This window comes from Oryzias latipes, chromosome 14 (genome assembly GCF_002234675.1).
Source record: "Oryzias latipes chromosome 14, ASM223467v1".
NCBI classification, from domain to species: Eukaryota; Metazoa; Chordata; class Actinopteri; order Beloniformes; family Adrianichthyidae; genus Oryzias; species Oryzias latipes.
The window spans coordinates 11,209,383-11,232,542 of record NC_019872.2 but is presented as its reverse complement, the minus strand read 5'-3'; the positions used below and the strand labels follow the sequence as shown (position 1 = coordinate 11,232,542).

The 23,160-nt window shown below is 37.2% G+C and overlaps 1 protein-coding gene across 3 annotated transcripts in view; it reads right to left on the bottom strand.

Moving 5' to 3' along the window:
- Positions 1-143: 143 nt before the first annotated feature.
- The window catches only part of LOC101174284 (protocadherin Fat 3), a 73,872-nt gene continuing 50,855 nt past the window's right edge, over positions 144-23,160 (bottom strand). Inside the window, exons 45-51 of one of the 3 annotated variants that reach the window (XM_023962741.1) lie at positions 22,835-22,982; positions 18,225-18,641; positions 16,686-16,944; positions 9,738-9,827; positions 8,795-8,854; positions 7,532-7,567; positions 144-2,762 (exon numbers count right to left, since the gene is read on the bottom strand). In XM_023962741.1, the coding sequence (XP_023818509.1) occupies positions 2,032-2,762; positions 7,532-7,567; positions 8,795-8,854; positions 9,738-9,827; positions 16,686-16,944; positions 18,225-18,641; positions 22,835-22,982 (1,741 nt within the window). In that variant the 3' untranslated portion in view covers positions 144-2,031. The remainder of the gene's footprint in view (positions 2,763-7,531; positions 7,568-8,794; positions 8,855-9,737; positions 9,828-16,685; positions 16,945-18,224; positions 18,642-22,834; positions 22,983-23,160) is intronic. The other 2 variants (XM_023962742.1, XM_020708814.2) reach the window with 2 other exon arrangements.

The window sequence follows — 23,160 nt, the reverse complement described above, 5'->3', positions numbered from 1 at the left end:
CAGCAGATGTGAAAGAGTCTAAGACGGAAGTGTGATGGTGGTGGTCAAGTACGGTGGCCCTGAAGTGCAAATCCCATCAACAAATCACTTTTTTTTTGCTGTTCTATATAAATATATATATTTATATTGTGTTATGAGTTCTAAAATGTTTTTTGTTTTGTTTTGTTTTTTTACTTGTCATTGTAATCTTTAATGTTTTTGCATTGAGTGATTTGTTAATATGATTAGCACTTCAGGGCCACTGTAGTCAAGCATAAACAAAATTGACAGTAATGTCGAAGAACAGACTCGTGGTGTGAAGCTCTGGGCATTTTCCTCGTACTCTTAAGCTTGCATAGTCTCATCATATTCCATGGAGACCCCATTTCCCTTCTTGCCGCGTGGAAGAGCAACATCAGGTGAGCTGGAAACTGTAAAGTGCCTGCATGTGTGAATGTGTTTGTCTGTGTTTTAGAATGACGGGCTCTGGGATGCTCTTCAGGGATTCACTTTGAGTGGGCCTGAATCAAAACAAGCAAGAAGATGACAAGATGGATCATTCTGGAGACCACCCACGCGATTGTTGACTCCAAGCCTGGTGATAGCCAAGCTTTGAAAATCTCCTATTTCCATTGGATGCTCTTCAAAGAGTCCCACTGTATCATTCCATTTAAATGATCTGCATTTAAAAACACATAATTGCTTCAACTTAACATTATTTGGTGCCCTTGAGTTTGATTACATGCTGTCATTTGTAGATAACGTGCACGTATGTTTGCTGCTCTCTCCTTTGAGGCGCATAATGTTTGCTGTTTACACATCAGATGTAAATATTTTTTCCTGCAACCTCAAGAGGTTATTTATCGGAGACGCATTTGCTTGCAGATATGCCATTCATGGTAAGTATCAGAGATAAACGGATGTTTGTCTATGATCATTACTAACTATAATTCAGAGAGCGGTTATTTAATTTGGCCGAATCCCAATCCACAGCTGCCCACGACCGCTGCCCTAAATGTATTTATGTACTCCAAATCCCCCAGAATGAGCGCTGTTTAACATGGATTTCATTTCCATTTGCCTTCCCTTTGTTGTGTGTGAACTGGGAGCATGGCAGAATTCACATTGTTATCAGTGAGCCAACCATGTGCACGTCCTGGGTGAGTGATTGTGTACTTCACGGTTGCATTTCCACATAATTCTCTAAGCCTTTTTAGCAACTTATTTCTTGGAGGTCATTTCCCGTGTTAACTCTGCTTACACAATAGGTTTACCTCTATCTAAAAGTCTAAACATAAAAATATACATAGACACACACAAAACACACTATGTACATTCAGTGCTGGAAGTTGTGTCGTTCATGTACAATGAGGTCCATTTCTGGAAAAAAAAAACAACAACGTTAGGCTAAGTGAAAAATACATAACTGTGATGTATGGGTTTAACCTCAAACAACAGTTATGAAATAAATATTCATAGAAAAATTGATTCCATACATATCAATCTCTGTTTATCTCAGGCACATCTCTCAGGATGCTTGTAAGATGTGGATGAAGAGTTCTCTACAAAATAACCTGGAGCCTGACTCAGAGACAATAATAAATTCATGTGCCAGCATGGCACAGCTGACTTCACAGAATGATTGTGTGTGGGTGTACGTCCGTATCTGTGTGATCTAAAGGGATGTTGCGTGAAAATACACAATGCCGGGTCTGTACATTGGTGCGATTCAAAAAGGAGACAGACTTCCACCAAATGCTTTGCTTCAGTGACTCTAAATAATAAATGTAAAAGCATCGATTCACAGCCAATCACGGCTTAGCCTTAAGGAGCACAGGTGGACGCATTAGGAGGACACATATTTCTTCATTTTAGAGATGATCCATGGAATTTATGATTAATTAGTGCTTGTTTACACCAGACTAAAACATGGGAATATTACATGTCCCTCTTCAATTTGTGTAGCACTAGAAAAGGTTTAGAAGCAGAATATCTCTTTTTCTGTAACTTGTAAAGGATACATAAAATCTATATATGTATATTTTCACAGTTTCATTTAAACTCGTCCCAGCCATCTGCCGGTTCAGATCCAGTTGAAGCCCTATTTGTCCGGGTTGCTCTTCTGGCTCTCAGCGACACCAAGTTCAGCAGTCTTTCCAGCTCATCCCCTGAACCTGATAAACTGCCAGAGCCAGGTCTGCCTTGATGCTCTTCCATTCCCCCCCAGTTGTCTGCCTCTAAATCCCAGGCCCTTAGAGGGGGCATGAGCTGAGCCGGGTGCAGATTGAGGCCCAGAGGGCTTGATGGGTATCCTTCATAAGCTCGGCGAGTAGGGGGAAGAGTGTCATAAAGACTCTCTGTGTCTTGCTCCTGGTCATGGCTGGACTCCCTGTATTCTTCGTAAACAGGCGAGGAGCTGTCTCCACTGCTGTCACCATCGTGCTGCTGCAGATCATCCCCGTGGACCTGCTGTGCCTCAGCATCTCTGCTCAGTCCTTTCACTTTGTGCCTTCTCTTGTCCTCTCTGTGCACGACGCCTTTCCTTCTCTCCCAATCACCAGAATGATTCCTCTCCCACTGAAAGGTCCTCGTCCTGTTCTCCTGGCATTGGTCTCTGCCGCCACCCACCATTCTGTTGTCCAGCTGTAAAGAGTGTGTGCTGCCTCCACGCCGGATGTTCTGTTGGACATCACTTATGTCGAAATGGGATCCGACCACTGGTGAATGTAGATGTGATGGAGATAGCCAACTTGATGTCTGACAGGACATTTCCCACTGGTATGCTGAAATGAAAAAATGTTTTTAGTAACATTTCAAAATAGGTATTTGAGTTAAGTTAGCAAGAATTAATGATGCAATGGTACAAGAAAGCCATCCTTTTATTGTAGACAAACTTCGATGAAAATCAGGTTTTCTGTGTTTCTAAAATGCTTTTGTGGCATTTTTCTGATGATGGAGGACATATGTAAAGAAAATTGAGATTAAAATTGCATTTCTAAATATTTCTTCAATCAAATCGTTGTGAATCAGTGGCAGACGAAAAAAGTGAAGCTTCGGCCCAGTTTCAATAAGGAACATCTACTTCCAGGTTCGCTGAGTTCTTGCGTCACTCACTCTACACGCTACTTATCGATTACATTTTCCCTCTAAATCAATAGCTAAATTCCCAGCCTTCAATTCTCAGCCAATACAAATCATATTTCTGCTTTTAAATTCATGGATGCTTATCTCTACATTGTAGACAGTTGCCAGCCATCCTCCACCCGGTTTTTCACCTGGAGATACCAATTCGTGGACTGGCCTCAACCACCATCAGCGTCTAGGCTCTAGGGTTTACCCAACGTTGTTTTGTGCTTCTCCCACCAGGATAAAGAGCCTAAAGAGCCTAATCGCCAAAAGACTATAGACTAAATCACGCTTTTTTTTGTATCACAAATAAATCTTTGTTATTCGCATTCCTAAGATTTGTCTGTATTGAAAGGCGGTTTGACAAAAAACATATATGTTGCATAGAAAATACAATGGGTGAGAGAGGATGTGAACAGAGAGCACTCAGCAACAAGAGGGGAGGGGGGGGGGGGGGGCGTCCCGCACCAACGGTCCTGCCCACCATTCAGAGGCAAATTTCTAATGGACTACTGCATAAACTATGTACTAGAGAACATCACAGATTTTCTGAATTTTAGCTGAAAATGGCATAATCATAATTGAAAGACCACTGGGAATGCCTATTAAAAGGGCTCAAAAAATGATCAGAGTGGGTCTTTAAATATTGTAAATTATAGCTTATTCCTGTCGGAAGAGCACTAAGTTTACTTGTATCCCTAAATTGCGGGAAATTGCCAAAACAAAAACAAACAAAAAAAACTGTAGCATAAGCATTTTTAGCTTCTAACCACAAGTTCCGGTTTCCTCAATTTAATTTATTTTATTATATTTTGTATTATTGTTTGCACATGAGAGCATAAGACACAGAAGCTAAATTCCTTGTAAACGCGTTGTACTTAACCAATAAATCTGATTCTGATTTAAAGGTAAGCAAGAAAATTGAGTAAAGGCCCAAACACAACAATTCTGTGTCTGGAACTCACCACCTCCATCTAAACACAAACTTTTCTTTGGCTTTAATGAATTGGATGTGAATATTCTGACTTCTACTTGAGCGTATTTTCACCTCTTTGATGGTTTCTGCACTTATTATCCCCTCCTCTTATCCGATTTATATTTGGAAGTTTTGCTTGTTAGTTGTGTGCATTAGGATGGAAATGCACTCGCATGTGCTGTTTGTTCGAGACTTTGTGCTTCTGACGCCGCAGAGGGGCCTCGTAAAATGCCTTTGTTCCTGATCGTGCCTTTAAGGGACTTACTGCAGGATTGCACAAACACAAATCAAAGCTTTTTTATTTTTTAGGTTTTAGTTTTTTTGACAGATGGACACGGAATTTCTAACTAATCCACAACTTCCTGCAAACTACAGCATGCAGGTTGCATAATTCATGGTCAAGTTAATGAGCTCTGAGAGGAAAAAATATCATATTGATGAAGAGAGAAGAGCCAGAAGGGTCAGTTGCTGTGTGGGATGAAGAGTACACTTCATTAGTGTACCGGAGAGCTCCTGGGATGCACTGCATGACACATTTGTGGACAGAGAAATTTATTGGAACGGAATGCAAACAAATACATTGAGACATATTTACAGCCACGTCATGCTGTTAAAACGTTCATGTTTCTGAATAAAATCATTTCAGGTAAAGGTGAAGAAGTAAACTTCATGCAATCTCCTCCTTGCTCTAGGGATGGGACTGGGAAAATTGAAGGGGGGGGCAGCCTCCTGGGAGGAAATTTGCACACATAAATTTACTACAAACTGCTTTTTGACTGTAGACTGTGCCATGGCAGAGGAAAGTGCTTTTTCCATGAAAGGTGGAGTCTGCTTGAGTAATTTATCACCTCCACATGAAAACATATAAAAACACACACGCGCAGATACACAACACACAGCACATGCCAGCTTGTTGACACTCTATTTTTACTTTTGACACCAAATGGACTCTCGTGCAAACACATTTAATGATTCTTAAGCAAAGATGTGATGTATTTTTCAGAAGACAGAAAACATTAGTTCTTATTACCTCACCACAAGTAAGAACCAACGAATGATGAAATGCCCAAAACTGGCAATTAGAAAAAAGCTTTTTCATTCAGCCCAATTATGTGAAGTTACACTGTATGCAGTTATCCTACAAAAGATAATTAGGAAATTGAATGTCTAATTTTTGGCATTACTAATTCTGTTTATCCATGCTTAATTTAGGACGTTGCCTGATAAATTCCATCTCCCAGAAAAACTGTGAGAAATTAAAACTATCAATACATTTATCTTTTAATTCCCTGCATATTTATGTTCTTCCTCTAACGACACATTACATGCCTTAAAAATTGGACACATTTCAAGGCCGATATTTTGGGTTACTCAAAAAGTCAAGATTTCATCTATTATATTTTACAAAGACTTTTTCATACTTTTAAAATCTGGGATTCATAATTTAAAAAAAGTGTTTGCAAGAAAAATGATTCCAGAAGCGAAAAACAATAAAACAAGAGTAATTTCATAAATGGGAAAGTCAGACATTTGCTAAAAAAAAAGAATCATAATCGGTTGTTTTAGTACTGGAATCATGAGCAAAACAAAAACCTACAAAGAAAAATAAATTAGCAAGAAGTATTACCACACTAAATTCAAATCAGAAGGCTTTACAGAGGTAACAACATAAATTGTATTACAAGCAGGACAAGAGCAGGGGAAAAGTGCACTAAATGACAAATTGATAGTCTGTGAATTTGATGTAACTGAATGAAGAAGATCAGTATGGAGGCAGGGTAAAATGGAGCAGGCTATGCTAAATGTTTTCTTAAGCAGCTGTTGGAAGCCTCTTACAAAATGAGCCAACTATCGTCTTGCTCCAAATCTTCAAATCTGACTGGTGTCCAAATACTCGTTTTTAAAGTCACATTAGTAAAATCTGTCACCCTAAGCCAGATCTGACATCTGGGAACAGAACTGTCACATACACTGCTAAAATTGTTTAAACTATTGGGAAAGGGGCAAAAACATGCTTCTGTTGTGTAAAAATAATATAAAACCACCAGTGAGCATTGCTTCCTTTTTGAATTTTAGCTTGCTTGCACAAACATCTTTGCAGGGTTTTTGTGTGTTGCATGAGCACTTGGCTGCAAGTACAAATTGACTCTTTTAGACTGCTGTAACTGCTTCTTTCTTTGAATTACTCAGTCTTTTCCAGTCTGTCTTTGGCTGATCTAAAAGCCAATAAGCTGCAATCCATCTGTTAAAGCAATTTATCTTTTCCAGCTTGTATGCATTTATGTTGGCAGTAACACTGACCTAAATGCAGCCATAGCCGGGGTAAGTGATGCAACGCTTTGTAGACAAAATTATTACTTATTGTAAGATGATGATGAAATGCAACAGAAAACAGGAGCTGATGAGTCAATGTGGACAGAAAAGTCCCACCGGTTGTTTGAGAACATTTGAAGCTTCGTTTATCTTTTGTGTATACATTTGAAGTTTATGAAATGAAATGGGCGAAAGATAGTGTTTTTATTTTTTAGTAATGACTTAATACTAGGATATACAATTTTATGTTTTCAGTTCATGTTTTCATCTTATTAAATAATTCCTACATTTAAAAAAATAGTTGTAAGTAGGTTTTTTGAGATTACTGTATTTTCCAGACTATAGGTTCATTGTTGAACCGAACTACTGTGTAAGATGCATTAAGCAATACGTTCCTAAGACTTTATTGATTGGGTAAATAAAGAACTTGTTTGTGAAACGCTACACGTTAGCTATGTTTGCACAACCAGAATGAATCCATAAATACGGCACACTGTCGTTTAAAAAAAAGGCTTTTAAGTGCGCCCTATAGCATATTAACCCTTGTCCTATCTTAGATGACCCCACCCTTACATTGACGTGTTATTCCTACCATGACAAAGGTGGATGAAGGTGGAAAGATTTCATGTAATCCATGGACACCATTGAAGATCACAAATCATTGAAGAAAAATGGTTCAGCGCACTGTCTAGTGGGTCTAGATGACCCAACTCCCAACGTAGGATAAGTGCGTAGGATAGCACAAGGGTTACATCCGGTAAGTTAACATAAGAACATAAGAGGAGATCATGACAGATAAAAAACCAAGAAAAAAACTTAAGACAAAACATTAACATGTATCGTTTTATCTAATCAAAATGTGTCATCTTTTCCATTTTTTTTTTTTTTGCAGCACAAAAACTAAAACAGACACGTAAAAAATAATTAGAAACTAGAAAAGCACATTTTCTACAATTGATTTTAAAAACCAGGCTAATTTATAATTTCATCATTTGTACTGTCAGTTCAGTTCCATAACATACTATCAGAAAATTATACAACTAATAAAACTAGGTTGAGGATCACAAGAAGAGATAATAAGGTCAATAGGATGCTTTTAAAGTGTGGTGTGTTTTAGCTTCTTTGCATTTCACTCACCAGGACTGTTCCACCACCGCTCATCTATGTTTGACACTTCAAAGAGAAGGGGGGGGGGGGGAAAGCTAGTCAGACTGACACAAACAACGCAGAAACCAAAGGGAAAAAAATAAAATCAAGAGATACTGTGTCAGGAACTGACAAAAAACATTAGAAATCTAAGCAGAATATTTAATTCCTTACTGCAGGAGGCTTTTGAAAAGCAGAGACCATGCTGCATTTCAGTATACAGAATCCATGACTTTCACAACAACAAAGGCTTTTGTTCCAAAAGACAGAAAAACAGGTGCTGCTGTTAGATTGGCACCGCAAAGAATTGTGGGATACCATTCCCTTTGCCTGTCTGGACGGATTTGGGTTTAAGTGTGGTTTTTTGACCAAATGTGTTTAGTTGTTAAGCTGTTTTACTGTGTTTTTCCTAGTTACTTGTCCTGTTATATTTAATTCTTTCTGCACCATGATTGAGAGGGTGAGAGAGGATGATGAGTCTATATAGCACCCCTATTGCTTAGTAATGTACAGTTAAAGCAGGAGAAATTATAAGATATTATATTTCATGTTGAAAAATCCATTTTGTTTCATTCATCTTATTGTTATAAAAATGAGTATATCTGCAGGTTCAAAATTAGACATATGAAAGTTCAAGAATAAATGAAGATTGAAAATCATTTAATTGAATTTGAGTAATATGACATTTAATTAGATAAATATGTAAATTTGAGTTGTTAAAAAAATTATTTTAAATAACGTGTTACAAATAAAGTAATTCACTTAAGTCGGATTATATATATATATATATATATATATATATATATATATATATATAAAATGTGAGTCACAATGAAGATGGAAATGAGATAGAAACTCGTGCGTTTCTTTTGTCCGTTCTTTTTCTCCAAGCAGAAACTTTTTCTTTTGCTGATGCAGCCGTGTTACTTTTTTGATGGACGTATAATCTTCATACGCCGTCATTAAAATCTCCCACTCCGTCTCACTGAAGTATAGCGCTCTCTTTTTTTCTCCACACGTTGCCATGGTGACTCCGGAAATCGGCGACCCATTGAGAATGTCTTTATGTACTTGCCGTGCACGTGCATTAACCCAGGGTTACCAAGTCGAGTTCAATTACGCTAACTCATATACTGTCTTTTGGAACCGACATACGCAGAGTAAGCAAGTTCAGGCGGATTTCAGCCAGAGTTCAGGGTTAAAGTCAGGGTAGTTTAAACATGCTTTATGGAATACCCCCCTGCCTTTTCATACCTTTGCTTTCAATATCGTCAACAGCATCGTTGACTAGACGTATGACTGTTACTATGGAAGCTGGGCACAAAAAGAGAAGAACAGAAACAAGTTAGTATACTTTAAAAATAAAAGAAAAACTTTTATGTGCTGGAAGAAACTAAAACTCTAAGAATAGGAGGTGAAGAGATATGTGAATAAGGAAGAGTCTTCACCAGGGTGATATTTTGACCCCTAATGGATCGATTTGGTCAGAGCTGAAGCATAGGATTCTTAAAAAAATCTTTTATTTCTCTTAATGTTATGACTTTTTGCATGGCACGCAGATGACTTGGGGTTGTGAATAGGCATTCAGTAAACAAAACTAAAAAGAACTAAATCTGAAAATAGGTGTCAAAGACAAAGAGAAGACATGTTAGTCTTTCGAGCACTTTGCTTCACTAGTGGATGTTTGTGTTTCACCAACAAGCTGGGAAGACATTCAAATATAGCTACACTAATTAGATGGAAAATAAAGAATCGACAAAGTTTTCCTGTTCAAAGAACATGACAGTGCTCACATGTACACGTGATCATTGCAGCATTTTACCTCTGCCCACTTCTAATTGGCCAAGAAAAAAAAAAATCAATGTTATCGATTTTATCTGGTAGATGACACACTGGGGAAGAGTGGAAAACTTGTGAAAAAGTTGAGCTTTAATGCAATAGAATTCACCATGAATCAATGTTTTTTGTATACTTTCAACACATTAAAGTTGTTTCAATTTAGGTTAAGGTTTGGTTTTCCATTTTGCTTGGTATGATTTTAAACATCACAAAGGCACAAAGTTCTCTAAACTAGTGTTTTTGAAATGTTATCAAGGTGTAATTTGAGAAGGAACATTAAAACTTCCCAATTCCCCAAATAACTCCACCAGAGATACTATTTTGAGCAAATTTCATTTTCTTTCAAGTAGATTCTCACCGTTGTCATCGAATGAGTCAGACGTGTAGGAACTCAGGGAGTGTTCCTCCGAGGTGGAATCTGAGTGACAGGCCACTTCGTCCACCAGCTCTGACACATTTAAAAAATAAAAAAACAAGAGTTTCATATTAATATAAAGAAGTTTGGGGGAAGAAAATAATAATAAAAAAAACATTTACGTTCCATATTTCAAAAAAGAACTATATAAATTGAAAGCAAAGAAAGTTAGTTTGATCACACAAACAACTTATTGAAACAGTCAAAAGAACTCAAATTTTGTCATGGTTGGATACAATATAACGCAATTAATAGGGAACAAGCAAACAATGTTGTTTTTGTATCCATGTGTGGAGCAGACGTAAAACAATGTCCAAACTTAAAGGAGTTTCAAAACAAATACAGAAATATGATTATTCAATTCAGTTCAATTCAATTTTATGAATATAGCCCAAATTCACAACAACAGTCGTCTCGATGGGCTTCATATCGGTAATTGAAAAACTTAAACATAAAATCAAAAGGATCATAAATACATAGAAATCAATTGGAAAATACTAAATTGAACTTACAAACTGACTAAGCGTAACTGGCATCCCTGCCCTTAGACCCTCCTTCGCGGTAAGGAAAAACTCCTAAAAAACGAAGAAACTTCAGGGCTGCCCACATGAAGGAGGGCTCCTCCCCCAGGACGGACAGGCGATTTACCAGAACTCATAGAAGAATTAACTTATGTAACTCTACAACTACATAGCTTCAGATGAGCTTCATCCAGCCATTGATAGGTACATGTACCAGGCAATAATAAACGGTAAAATCTGTAAATATTTATGAATACATATATAAGCATGTGGGGATGTTTATGGATCTGTTGGGGAATTAGATTAAAATGGAACCAAATGAGTGTTTACAAATGTGAAATGTGTGTTGGATGTTTTCATGTGTGTTTGTTTCAATGTGTATTTATGCGTTATGTGTGTATCTTGAACTGGATATGTTTTGTATTTTTTTTAAATTTGGTCATATTTTATCCTTTAAAGTATATAATCTGAAATAAAGTATGGTCATCAGCACTATTAAAATATTTCACTAGAAATGTAAAATTTACATCTTCAAATAGGTTTAAAAAGAACTTTCATTTGATTGTCATGGTCATTTGAATTTTTAACACAGTTACCCTCCATACAGCTGTGATTCATCACCACAATGACCTACCTGAACTTAACAAGTCCGACCTGCATTCTCTAACCTTCAGACAACAAAAGGTTAAAGCCTGTTAGGCGTCAGTGCAGCAAAATGCGTTCACATTGACATTTAATTGAAAGATCACAGCTCTTTGATTCTAAAAGTGACAGAGAATTCAATTGGCATTGAACTTGATCATTTGGAAACATTTTATTAGACCTTTTTTTTCTCTCTAGACAAAGACCCAGCAAGTGAGGAAAGAAAGCTTTAAAAGGGTTAAGAGGCATCTTTAAAAGCACCTGATTTCAACGGGTGTGAATGTGGGTAAAGTTTCACACGGGTCAAGTATAAAAAATTATTAGATCTAAAAAAAAATGCTGTTTAATATTTTGAGTACCGTAATTAATCCTAAGAAAATTACCTATTCATTCTCAATCAACTTCAAAAATGCAAACTAAGTGACTCTTTAGCATCAGATTTCTAAATAATCACTCAGACATGTACTAAAACAGTACGTGGGCTGTTGTATAATGTGAATAAAACAACTTTTGGAACTTTTTGCTGTAGAGTGCATGCAGACTTTTTCAACAAACCACAGAAGAACGACTGGAGTACCTCTCTCAGGCTGTCAAGATCAGCTACAGCTTTAGTAACATGTTAACACATATTTTGTACCTAGCCAGGAGTTACACAGATGCCAAACTCTTTCCTTTTTTTAATGGATGATAAATGTAAGACTGAGCATAGATGTAACCTTATTTCTAACAATATTAACAGTCAAATTGTGCAGATGGAGACTACATTAAAAATACATTGGGATAGTTTGTGAAAAATATTTGTTTCTTTGGATGCTTTGACTCTGGGCTGTTTGGCTCACACTAAAATGAGTTTTCTGTGGGGAAACTTTAGTCTGGACTAAACAAGGGACATCTGATCCAAAATGTGTCCAGCAGTTTGCAAGTGAACCCTGATGTGGTTCGGTTACAGACCAAATGCAAAGGTACAAAGCCAGAAAGGAACAAAGGTAAAGCAAAGGCAGTAAGTAAATAACATATTTGTTTTATTTCTTGAGCCTTTCTTTAGTTGTATTTAACTTGAATGCCATTGAGGGTGACATTTCAAGTAAATGGACTAAAAAAAATCAATGCGTTTCCCAACACTGCTTTTCCTTCGTTTCAAAGCACTCTGCTGCCTCTGAGCGCCTGTCAGACAATCACTTGCATGCGGCTGTGAAGACTCTCTGCACTATTGTGTGCTGAACCACGGTAAAGTCAGGTAAATTGCTCTACCAAGTGCATTAATCTACTCGCAGCATAATGCCTGGTTTCATAGTTCTGCTGGGGCTGGAGATGGAAAAAGTAAACCGTTGAATCAGGGAATTCATACAAACGGAAAAAAAGAAACAAAAATTGCAATTTTAAAAATTTTAAAACCAGGATTTTTTTTGCTACCACCCCCATCTTTTTATAACTGTGTAAATAATTATAAAAAATGTTAATTTATTCCATTGCTCACTGCTTTCAAGTTAAAAATGTATTTTTCCCATCATACTTGGAGCTCTAGTTGTCACTTTCCGTATAAAACACTGATTAAGATGTATTTTTCTTTAAGGCCCTGTTGTGTAATGCCCTATCTGTTCTGATTGATTATGTGATTTGGGAAGCCGAGGAGGATGTTAGTTCTCTGACTGAACTGTCTAATCATTCACTATATATGCCCCTGTTTGGTGCACTGGCTATTTGTTGTGTGAAAAAAATGAAAATGATTGATTATTTCATTTAGCAGTGAAGTTAGGTTTCAGAATTGTGTCACAACTAATTTAGGAAAGTTTTATTCGTGATGGTGGATGAAAATAAACATTGTGAGACTTGGAACTGTGGATTTTGACTAACAGGACTGCAAGAAACACTACATTCATGCAAGACAATTCATAGTAATTTACTATTAAATAATAGTATATTATAATACTAATAACAATTGCTTTTCTAGTGTATTATTTTATTCATTATCATATTAAATAGCTCTCCTGGAGCATGAGTGGGTTATAGGCGCTTCCTCCTACTGTCTAAAAACAGGCTTCAGAAGTTGGTTGGTCACTCTAAATCCTCTCTTAGGTGCGCGTTCAACAGTCTGGCAACATTGTCATGGTGTGATAATAGACTATATATGAGAACTGGACTGAGTAACCCCTCCCCCTTGGCGTTCTAAATAGGAGGTACCTGCAGACTCCAAGAAGCCAAAATCCCATAGACTTCTACTGAGAAATGAATATCTATCTATTACTTTCAGGCATTATAGTTTTTCAGTCATTATAGTTTTCATAATAACCATTCCTCCTCCGCTTCATGTTCTTGTTAATCCTAATTATCTATTCATTATATTTTTTTCTGTAGTGCAAGTTCTTGTTATTATAAGCTGACCAATCAGATCCCTCAATAAAAGAGTGTGGTGCCTTCTGGCCTCCATGTCGAAAGTTTGAAACGTTTGACCGATTCTCCTGAGCCCGTTTTCAATTGGTAGGGGTGTGGACTTCCAACAAGCTCACTCCTAATTGGCGAGAGCGGTCCCTCTAGAAACTCTGACTCAGCTGGATTTGGACCAATCACTGCTTACTGACGTCGTCTGGTTCCAACATGGCATTTCATTGGAACCGGAAGTAAACCATTTTATAGGAGTGACACTCATTCAGTTCAATTCTCATTTACAGTCAATGGGTGTAACCTGTCTTCACTCTAACGTAGCTGGCCTAGACTCTTGCATCACAGTGACCATATACAGAAAAAGTAGGAATGGAAGATAGATGGATATAGATCCTTATATAGTATTATATAGTCAATATAAAACAGTCTGTGTCTATTCAGGCAGATTTATTGAATTCTTGATATTTTCATGCATTTATACTTTTACACTTAAGCCAGATTTTTGTAATGTCAGCACTGGTGAGAGATGTCAGTTACAACGTGAACTCAGTCAAAAGCAGTTAGGCTGAGCCATTCATCACCTCGGGTTTAGCAGGAATCTGTCCCGTTGCTGTTAGTTCATGCGACACGTGCCTGAAAAATGTCTGCTGAATAATTATGAAGCTCCACTGTTGTCGACCCACGTTGGAAATGCATCAGCAGCCGACTGCTTCCTCCGTAATTGACTCTTTTATATAGTGAGCAGTGTTTGGTACAATACATAAGTGAATAGGAGGACAGTCTGAACGCGGTGTTGAGGTGTGGAAAAAGGAATTGTTATGTTAATCCCATGTAATTTATTTAAACTAGAAAATCACACAAGCAAAGAAGCCTGTCACTAAACACAAAAAATATGTAAAAAAAAAAAAAAAGAAAGAGTGATGGGAACATGTAGTGTTGAACTCTTGCAGTCTCTAACGGTACCTGATAAGTCTGCTTTTAAAGAATAGTTCACTTTTTTTTAATTTTTAGAATAAAAATAACTGAAAACATAGTTTGTTACTTTTATATTCTGATTTTATCTATTCTATTTAATATTACTAAACCATTTACATTATGTTTAGCAAGAAAGGATACTCCTAAACAATCCCATTCTAAAATTCAGTGTCCATGAAGGGCAGAATGATGCCTGGAAATCAACCTCACCTTTCTACACCCAAGTTACATGGTCATGCTTCAATGTTTATGGAGCCAGCGAAATGCTCCTTTGGGAATTTGAGCAGTAAGACAGCACCATCAGTCAAACTAAACAAGACAGGCAGCGGAGTAGCTACTCCTTTGATTCAAGATGCAGGCAGTAAGACACCACAAATAATTAAGCTTTCTGAAAACAGGACTCTTACCTCCTCTATCTTTCATGATTTTTTGTTTTTCCTGTTTATTCATGTATGTGTGACATTACCTTGCCTATAACTACACCATGTCTGTAAGGTACAAACTTTTAAATCAATTGTATTGATGCATTAATTAATACATAAACAAGGATTTAATGCCCAGATATAAAATTCTACAACTTATTGCAGAAAAACACATTCAATTACTATAACTAATATCCAAAAGTTACCCAATTTGTTTCATTTCAATCTTTCCAATTTTTATTCCTTCTTTATTTTTTTGTTTTTTTCTTGTTAACAGCCTCAAGCCTCACTGGTTCAGTTCTAATTTCTAACTCGTTTTTTTTTTTTTTTTTCATAAATTGCTTTCTGTTTAATTTTAACAGGGATGGCTGTGGCTTTCAAACTAGCTTCCATCAAGAAAACTTACTCTGTCATGTACTCTGTTTGATGTCCACAGTTGCCTCAACATTTAATGCCTAAATACATATTTTGTACCATTATATAAAATATCTTTTTTTTGTTTTATTTTATGTATGATTTCTATTTTTTTTTAAGAAAAGGTAGTAAAACAACCAAGATATTTTGTTCATGTCTAATGCTAAGTTAAACACACGTTTCAGGAACATGCTAAAAAGATGTTCTTTAGCTGTGTTCACACCGTCGGGTTCTGCTCCAGGCATTCTCTTTCACAGCTTTAATCCGATATATGAAAAACTTGGTGTTGTAGAATTTTCAAACGGTCGGTACTTCTGGGAATTAAAAAGGACACTACCAATACGTCCCTAGCAAATCTGTGTCCCTGATCATTGGATTAATTTAATGGGCGTGCGCTTTCTACGTCGAGCCCAAAAACAGTCGTAGAAATTTGTGTAACAACACGTGACTGCAAGGGTTTTGAGCGCGCACGCCCAAAACGCTCCTTCACATAGACTTTTCATTGAAAGTGGTCGCTTGAACGCGCGTTGCAGAGGGCGGTGTGAACATTATTTTTAGACCGTACCTCATGACTTGTGTCCTCGCACTGTAGCAGTAAATATTATAGATTTACACAAAACTGTTATTGAACAAAAAAATTGGGTTGTCAAAAACAGTTTTCTTATGAATGAATAAAAAGTTGTATTAACTGATTACAATCGGAATTTTGATCCCTAGAGTTTCATTAATCTTTCTTTTTCACTCTAGACACCCATCAGCAGAGTAGACCAACAAAATAACCATTTTCTGATTCCCACAGGAACAAATCAATGACTAACTAGTAGGAAGTTTCCACAGGAAGATGTATTATTTAAACAATTGGCCGGACAAACAATGAAAATACCTGATGTCTACCTTTGGCACTTAAATGCTGCGTGATTGTTTTATTGACGTAGAACAAACTGAACCATGGATTTGTTGTTGACGGCGTTGGCAGCTTAATCTCATACTGAAGCGGATAAATCTGACAACAATTCCTTGCTGGTTTCCTGCACCGCGCAGCCGGCTGTACACAAAAGGCACCTGAAGCCTAAAAAATTGTCAAAAACCTGAAAGAAAGTTGAGTGTTTTTGTGCGGAAGCTGCTTTGATTTTGACTTAACTTTTATGAGTAAAAGTAGGACAAGAACATAAGGCATCAGTTCTGGCTGATTACTTTGACCACTTGAACAGAAAAACATGAGATCATCCGATATGACTGAACAGACAATTTGAAAAAGCTTAACTGAAAGTTATACTATTATAGCTCACGCAAACACAAATGAAAGATATTTGAAAAACAGAAATCCCTGTTTTAACTTGAATGATCCACAATGTTTTCTTTGATCTGTGTGATCAAAAGGCATAAATCACTGTAAAAGAAGCTCTTTCAGTGTAGACGGCAGTTGGTTGGTAAGACAGTGAGTGAGACCTGCATACCCTTTGGCATTTCTGTTCAGGTTATGAACCCCACGCTTCTGTGTGCGTGCATCTGTGCACACAGTGCTGCAGTCTTACCCTGTGGACTGTCGTCCCTGTGGGTTCTGGCCAGCTCAAAAGCTCTCTGTCCCCACTCCTCCTCTCTTTCATTTCTTAGCCTCTCCAGTTCTTTCTCCCTGCTTTCTTTTCCCTCCCAGGACACTTTGTGGGGCGGACTGTGCTCTGAGTGATGTGAGGACGAAGAGGGGAGATTGGGTGCTACGCTGCACACTGCGATACCCCTTCTGTTGGCCACGCCTCGAACGCCAGACTTATCTGGGAGGAAACTGCTCATCTGCTGAGACAGAAAAAAATATGAAAATGATTTGAGGTTACATGTGAGTACAGCTTTTACTTTAAATTCCAACAAGAAAGCCTTAGGTGAGAAAGAATTATTAGTAGAGTAAAGTGCCCTGTGAAGCCATTTCCATATGTTTCAGCAATTGTCTTAGAATCACTCCCAAAGGAGTCAAGCACTAAAGCAGCAGTAGTAGAGTGTTTAAAAAATATCTTTATGGGTGCTAAATAGTTGCTTTATTTAGCTCTATGAGAGTTGTTTTTCAGTCACATCCTTGTTTAGTCCTCATGAGCTCTATGTAGCTTTGAACCAGATACCAGCTCAGAAGAGGAAAACAAAGATCTACATGGATCCATTTGTCTGTAAGTGGATGCATCAGAATGGAGCAGAGCAGGGAGCTTGTGCCCCTGCCATTGTATTTTCTGTGTCACAAATGAGCTGTTCTTCCTACTGCATTTTTGGTGTGGTCCTGATTCCTCACAATTTGAATATAAAAAAATAAGAAATGTAATTTTAAGCTGAATTTCCTTAATCTAAGTCCATTATCAGAAAAAAGCCACAAGAAAAAACCCAAAAACACGATGTTGATCAGAGTTGGTTTTCAAGCACTACTCATTGACATGGGAGTATCTAATTAGATTTAAAAGATAAACATTAGCCTCATGGGGAATAATTAAAAACATTTATTCAAGATGTTTCTAGATTAAAAATTGCTTTTCCCTTCCATGTCTTTCTTTATAAATGCCTTACATTTTTCTTTACCTCATATGCACTTCTTTGTTTCTATCACTGATGTGCACAATGCTTGCATGCAAGATTTAGAAGGTGCAGGATTGTGGAAGAAAACTGAAGGGCTTAAGGAAATGCTGTTCAAACATAAATATTGATATGACTTAAAAATGTGCTTTTGTGGCCCTGCTGAAGGGTGGCGACCTGTCATTCACCTGAAGGTAGCCAGGTTAGGCTCTGGCAACCCTGTGACCCCAAAGGAGATACAGTAGGTTAAGAAAATGGATGGATGGATGCAAAATTGTAAATTGCTTGGGGATTTTTATTACGCTGGCTTCATAATAGAGCATTCATGTTGGTATTTAGAGGATGTCTGATGTAGAACCATTTCATTTAAATTGTAAATTAGGAGACTGGAAATTCACCCAGCCATGCGAAAAAAGAAAAAAAAAAAAAGAACAGATGTATTGATTTTTTTTTAACTTCCCGAATACCAAGCTCTTAAAAAAAAAATCCCATCAAATACAGAGTTTATGGCAGCTTTTGCACACCTGAATGCCTTCACTGCAGGCAGTCCTGTCACCGTCTGAAGTGGTCACTCCGTGGTTGCTGGCCACTCCAGGGAGGGCGGAATGGGCATTTGGGCGCACCACGACCTGGGGAGGGCCCCCAGTACTGCTCCCCACCTCTCCATACGTGCTTGTGGTCCCCGGTGAGTCTGACACGCGCACAGCTTTAAACTCAATCCCCTCCACCCCGATTCCAGTTTTACGCAACATGTATCTGGTTTCTGTAGAAACAGCTGATATGCTGGTTATAGCATGGGTTTGTGGGCATGGGTCGGACTCTTTCCTGAATTTGATTTTCTTCCTGAAGGCGACGAAAAGGATGAGAAGCAAAATGATGACAAAGGCAAGGACTCCAATGCCAATTATCTCTCCTGGTCCGATGTAAGACAGTGGCTCAGCCTGTGCAGCATGAAAAGAAAAATCAGAAAATAAACAAGAAATCAGTATTATTTTGCAAGAATGCGCAAACTCTATATGCTAAATGCATTAATTTCAACAATCAAACTGTCTTGAGTCTTAAAGGCAGAAAATGTTAAATATATTTTTAAAAATCTCTAACTATGTAATTATATGTGCAAAACAAGCCCACTAACATCTTACAATTTGCAGACATTTGACTCATGTCAAATGTCTGCAAATTTCTATTACTTGGACCACATTTAAATGGTGAGAGCACAATGAAACACAAGTTTACTAATTCAAAAATTTTAGGAAGTAGTTTCTGTTTTGCATTTAAGAAAACATCCAGAAAACATCAGACACAGACAACAGATAAATCCATGGTCCATCCACTGGATCAAACAGCTTTCCATCCGAGTGATGCAGGAGGGAGACACAGATGTACAAATAGAGCACGTTATGTTGGCTGTCTTCTAAAACAGACCTTGGAAACCTAAAGCAGCACATGAGCCAACTTTCCCGCAGTGCCAGAAAACCAGAACGATCTCTAAAGTCCTATTAGAAAGGTCTTCCGACGCTGCCAGAGAAATTACTTTGGCATATAAACGTTAAGCAGAGTTGGAATTAATTTTTTTTAACTGCTGTTAAATGAAAACAGATTAGAAAAAAACAAAGGAAAGTAAATTACAATAAAGGAAATATATTGTATATTATAGATAAAGAATTTTGCAATACTTTCAATTTTTTTACATTTCCATGCACAATTGTTTATGTGCTTCTTATCACTAAAGAACAACATGATCCAACTAGACATTTTTCCTATCTAAAGATTAGCTTTGATGCCAAACAGTACTACATAGGCAAGAGCACAAGGTTTGGAGATTTTCACCATTTGTGCTGAAAAAAAACTATATATATGCAACTTCCTGAAAAAAATCCAAATTTCTTGGCATTAATAAACATAACTAGTGTCAAGATTCAAATAGGTTCTCGCTCTCAGTCTGTGAAGTTAGAAGCCATACCTTTCAATTTAGTCAGGTAGCGATTTGAGACTAATACTTAATATGTATGCAAGGTGCATGATACAGTCCAGCTGCCCAAGCAGCTAGAAATATTGTGGTTAGTATAAATAAATGCATTGCATGTTGAAAAGGCGGTGGTCAGAAATCCCTTGATGATAGAACTTGTTCCTTTTAAAATTGTTTTACTTGTAGTCTTGCATGGGTGCAGGAAATGATCAAAGTCATAATAGTCACAAATGAGCTTCAGTCAATAAGTCAAGCTTTTTTCTTTTTTTTCTTCTATTGTCATCAAAAGAGACCTTTAAAAGAACAAAGTTACCATACGTTGTTGGTTTTCAAAAGCAATGCACGGTGAGCACTGTTTTTGCTTCTCGCTTTTCAGTTATCCAGGGAACAATGAAAGTACCTTTTTTCTAATGTGCAGCATGAACTGAGTTTGTAGTCAAAGTACACAACGTACTGTGATTTTTTTTCTCTCTCTTTTGAAGTTTTTGAAATGTTTTAGAAAAATCATCAGCATCTGCACAAAACTCCACAATGGCAAAGCAAATGCAGGTTTTTGCAGTCATATAAATCTATTCAAAATAGAAGACTGGAATATTGAATTTACATAAGTATAAAGCACAAACGCTGCTATCAGTGGTCTGTCATTCTACTGCTTGACGAAAACCCCCCACCTGCAATAAAATGATGTATTAAGAACAATTACAAAAGCCAGACACCTATTAATACAGATCCTGACAGTTTATGGTGCGAGTCTGACTAAAAGCCAAACCAAGGTCAGAGAACTTTTCATGGACTCCTGAGTTCAGATTGTGTTCAACATTTCTGCACTACATCTCAAGGATCAAAAAACACAGTCTTCATCATTCTAAAAGGGAAGAAAAGCTTTGAGCCAAGAGCACACGTTTACAGACAAGACATGCAACGTCTTAACCAGCGGTCGATAAATCTTTTCTGGGACTTCAAAAACAACAGCTATTCCTGAATAAAACTACTAAAGTGCTAAAAGACCCTTTAATGTTTCTTTAAAAAACAACAGAAGCACATTATTTTTAAGTGATTTAACTTTTATTTCAGACTGCTTCGAGGTCACATAAAAAAAGAGGCGATTCTTAAAACAAAACAATGGATTAGACAGCAATGCCAAAAGCAAAAATAAAACAACAACAAAAATGCAATCCATGTTTTTTGAAGTTTTTACTTTTGGAAAACAAAAACTGTTGAAGAGGTATTTTCTTGATCACAAAAAAATGATGTAGGACAACTAATTAAAGCCTTAGTAACATGCACTCGTGTGGGGGTTGACCCTGATGGTACATTTACACCGGACTCTCCCTACCCAATACTACTACATGTCCGCCGCACCTACAGTTGGAAGAGGCTTGGTACAACCTGTCGGTGCAAAACTCGCAAATCTTACTTGAGACCTTTTTATTTTACAGCTCTTTGCCATTATATTAAAGAGTTGGTTTGATATAACTTAGGCCGGGCACACTCTACGATCACTAATTTATCCTCCATGATAAATTTTCAAATGGTTGGCACTTCTGTGAATTAAAAAGGGACATCATCCATACATCATTACCAAATCTGAGTCTCTGATTGGTCAAACTTCAATCTGGTTTAGTTTGCAATCCATGTTCCATGGATGTGTGTTTTGTACGTAGAGCCCAAAAACAGACCAAAAACCACAGACGTCATGCATGAATTTGATTTGTTTTGATTTTTATCGCAAGTGGCCACTTGAACATGCATTGGGTGAACTTAGCATTAAATCTTTTGTGGTTTTTTAGGTTAGGAGGGCTAAACCTCATCACGCCTTTGCACATTAAGTTACACACTGAAAAATAATTTTGATTTAAACATAATTGCGTACTCCTCCCCCACATTCTCGACTTGTTGAACCTTACTGCAAACAAAGCTACACTGAGTTACATGACAGGCATTGTTGCATTGTTTGGGCTTTTAAAAAGATTCTAAGCTGCATTTGCAAAAAAAAAGAAAAAAAACACTTGTTGACATAACACACGCAAAACCATTCCGGCTATTATCAGAATTGAAGTTACTAAGGCTAAATAGAATTGTGGGAGAAAGTTCAACAACAACCTTAAAAGAACGTTTTTAGTCTATTAGAATACCAGCTCGAATGAAGAAAACAAAGATGTACATGGATCTAGTTGTCTACAAGTGGACTCAAAAGAATGGAGCGGAGCAGGGAGCTTGTGTCATGCCGTTACATCTTCTACATCACATCTACAAGCTTTTTCCAATGGCATTCTTTCATCTGCTCCTGATTCATTGGAATAAATAAATATTCATAAATGCACTTTTAATATGAATTCTTTCTTTTTGTCCTCCATCTTAATAAAAATGCTACAAGAACATGTTAAAAACACCAAAAACACGATTGTCATTGGACTGTGTCTGTAAACATAAAACAGTGGGATCAGATGGCATTTAAAGTATTTTTTTTCTTTTTTTAAATCTATATTTTAAAGAAAAACAAATACTAGAATCTAATGATGATTAATCCAGGTCATTTAAAAAAAACATTTATTGAAAGACCAGAAAGCTCCATTGCATTGAGGCTCCCTACTAGAAATGGATGACTCTGGTTCTGTAATGGCCATAAATGAAGAGCAAATCTGTACATTTGCAATATAATTCCCAACAGGACTTGAGGGTATCATGTATCAAAAGTTGTTAAGACTAAGGGAAATTTCTTTTATACAAGTAAATAGCCATTATTGCAATTCAATCCAATCCAAAGAACAAAAAATGTGTTTCTTTTGCCATTAAAACTCTAAGCACCTGAGCGATAAAGGAAAAATATATTTCCTGGATGCATTTAAGATCAGTCTGACACTTCCAACAGAAGGGTGGAAACTTAAAACGGCCTGAAAACCGCAGTGTAAGGTATATAGTGTAGTGCATAATAAAAGGCACAAGCGTGACAACTTCAAATGGAAACTGTGATTTACCCATTACTACACTTTCATTCATCGAATGCGTGGATGAGGATACTAAGCTGGTGAAAAAGCCTTCCAGGAGGCCCATGCTTACCCAAAAGTTCTGAGCAGCTTCAGTGCATGCAAAGTCTAATTAGGTGCAAGCTAAAGGATAATTCTCTTTTTGGATTTATTCAAACACGCACAGTTAATACTATACCTGAGTGTCATCATCGAGGGTGTCATCGTCACAGAGCTGACCCTCGTATCCTTCCGAGCAGTTACAATAGAACGATCCAAATGTGTTAATGCACTCTCCCCCATTTTCACAATCGCCCCGGTCACACTCATTTACATCCTCGTCACATCTGTGGAGGTGAAGACAGCGGAGACAAGTGAAGAGAATTTGAAAGTAAAAGGAAGAAGAATAAGAGATAAAGGCATGGCAATGGGCTGAGAAGATGAAAAGAAAATAAATTGTTTGAAGGTCAACCTCTGAAAAAAAATGCTTCTTGTGTTTAATCAGCAGATCTTTTTTTTAATTCT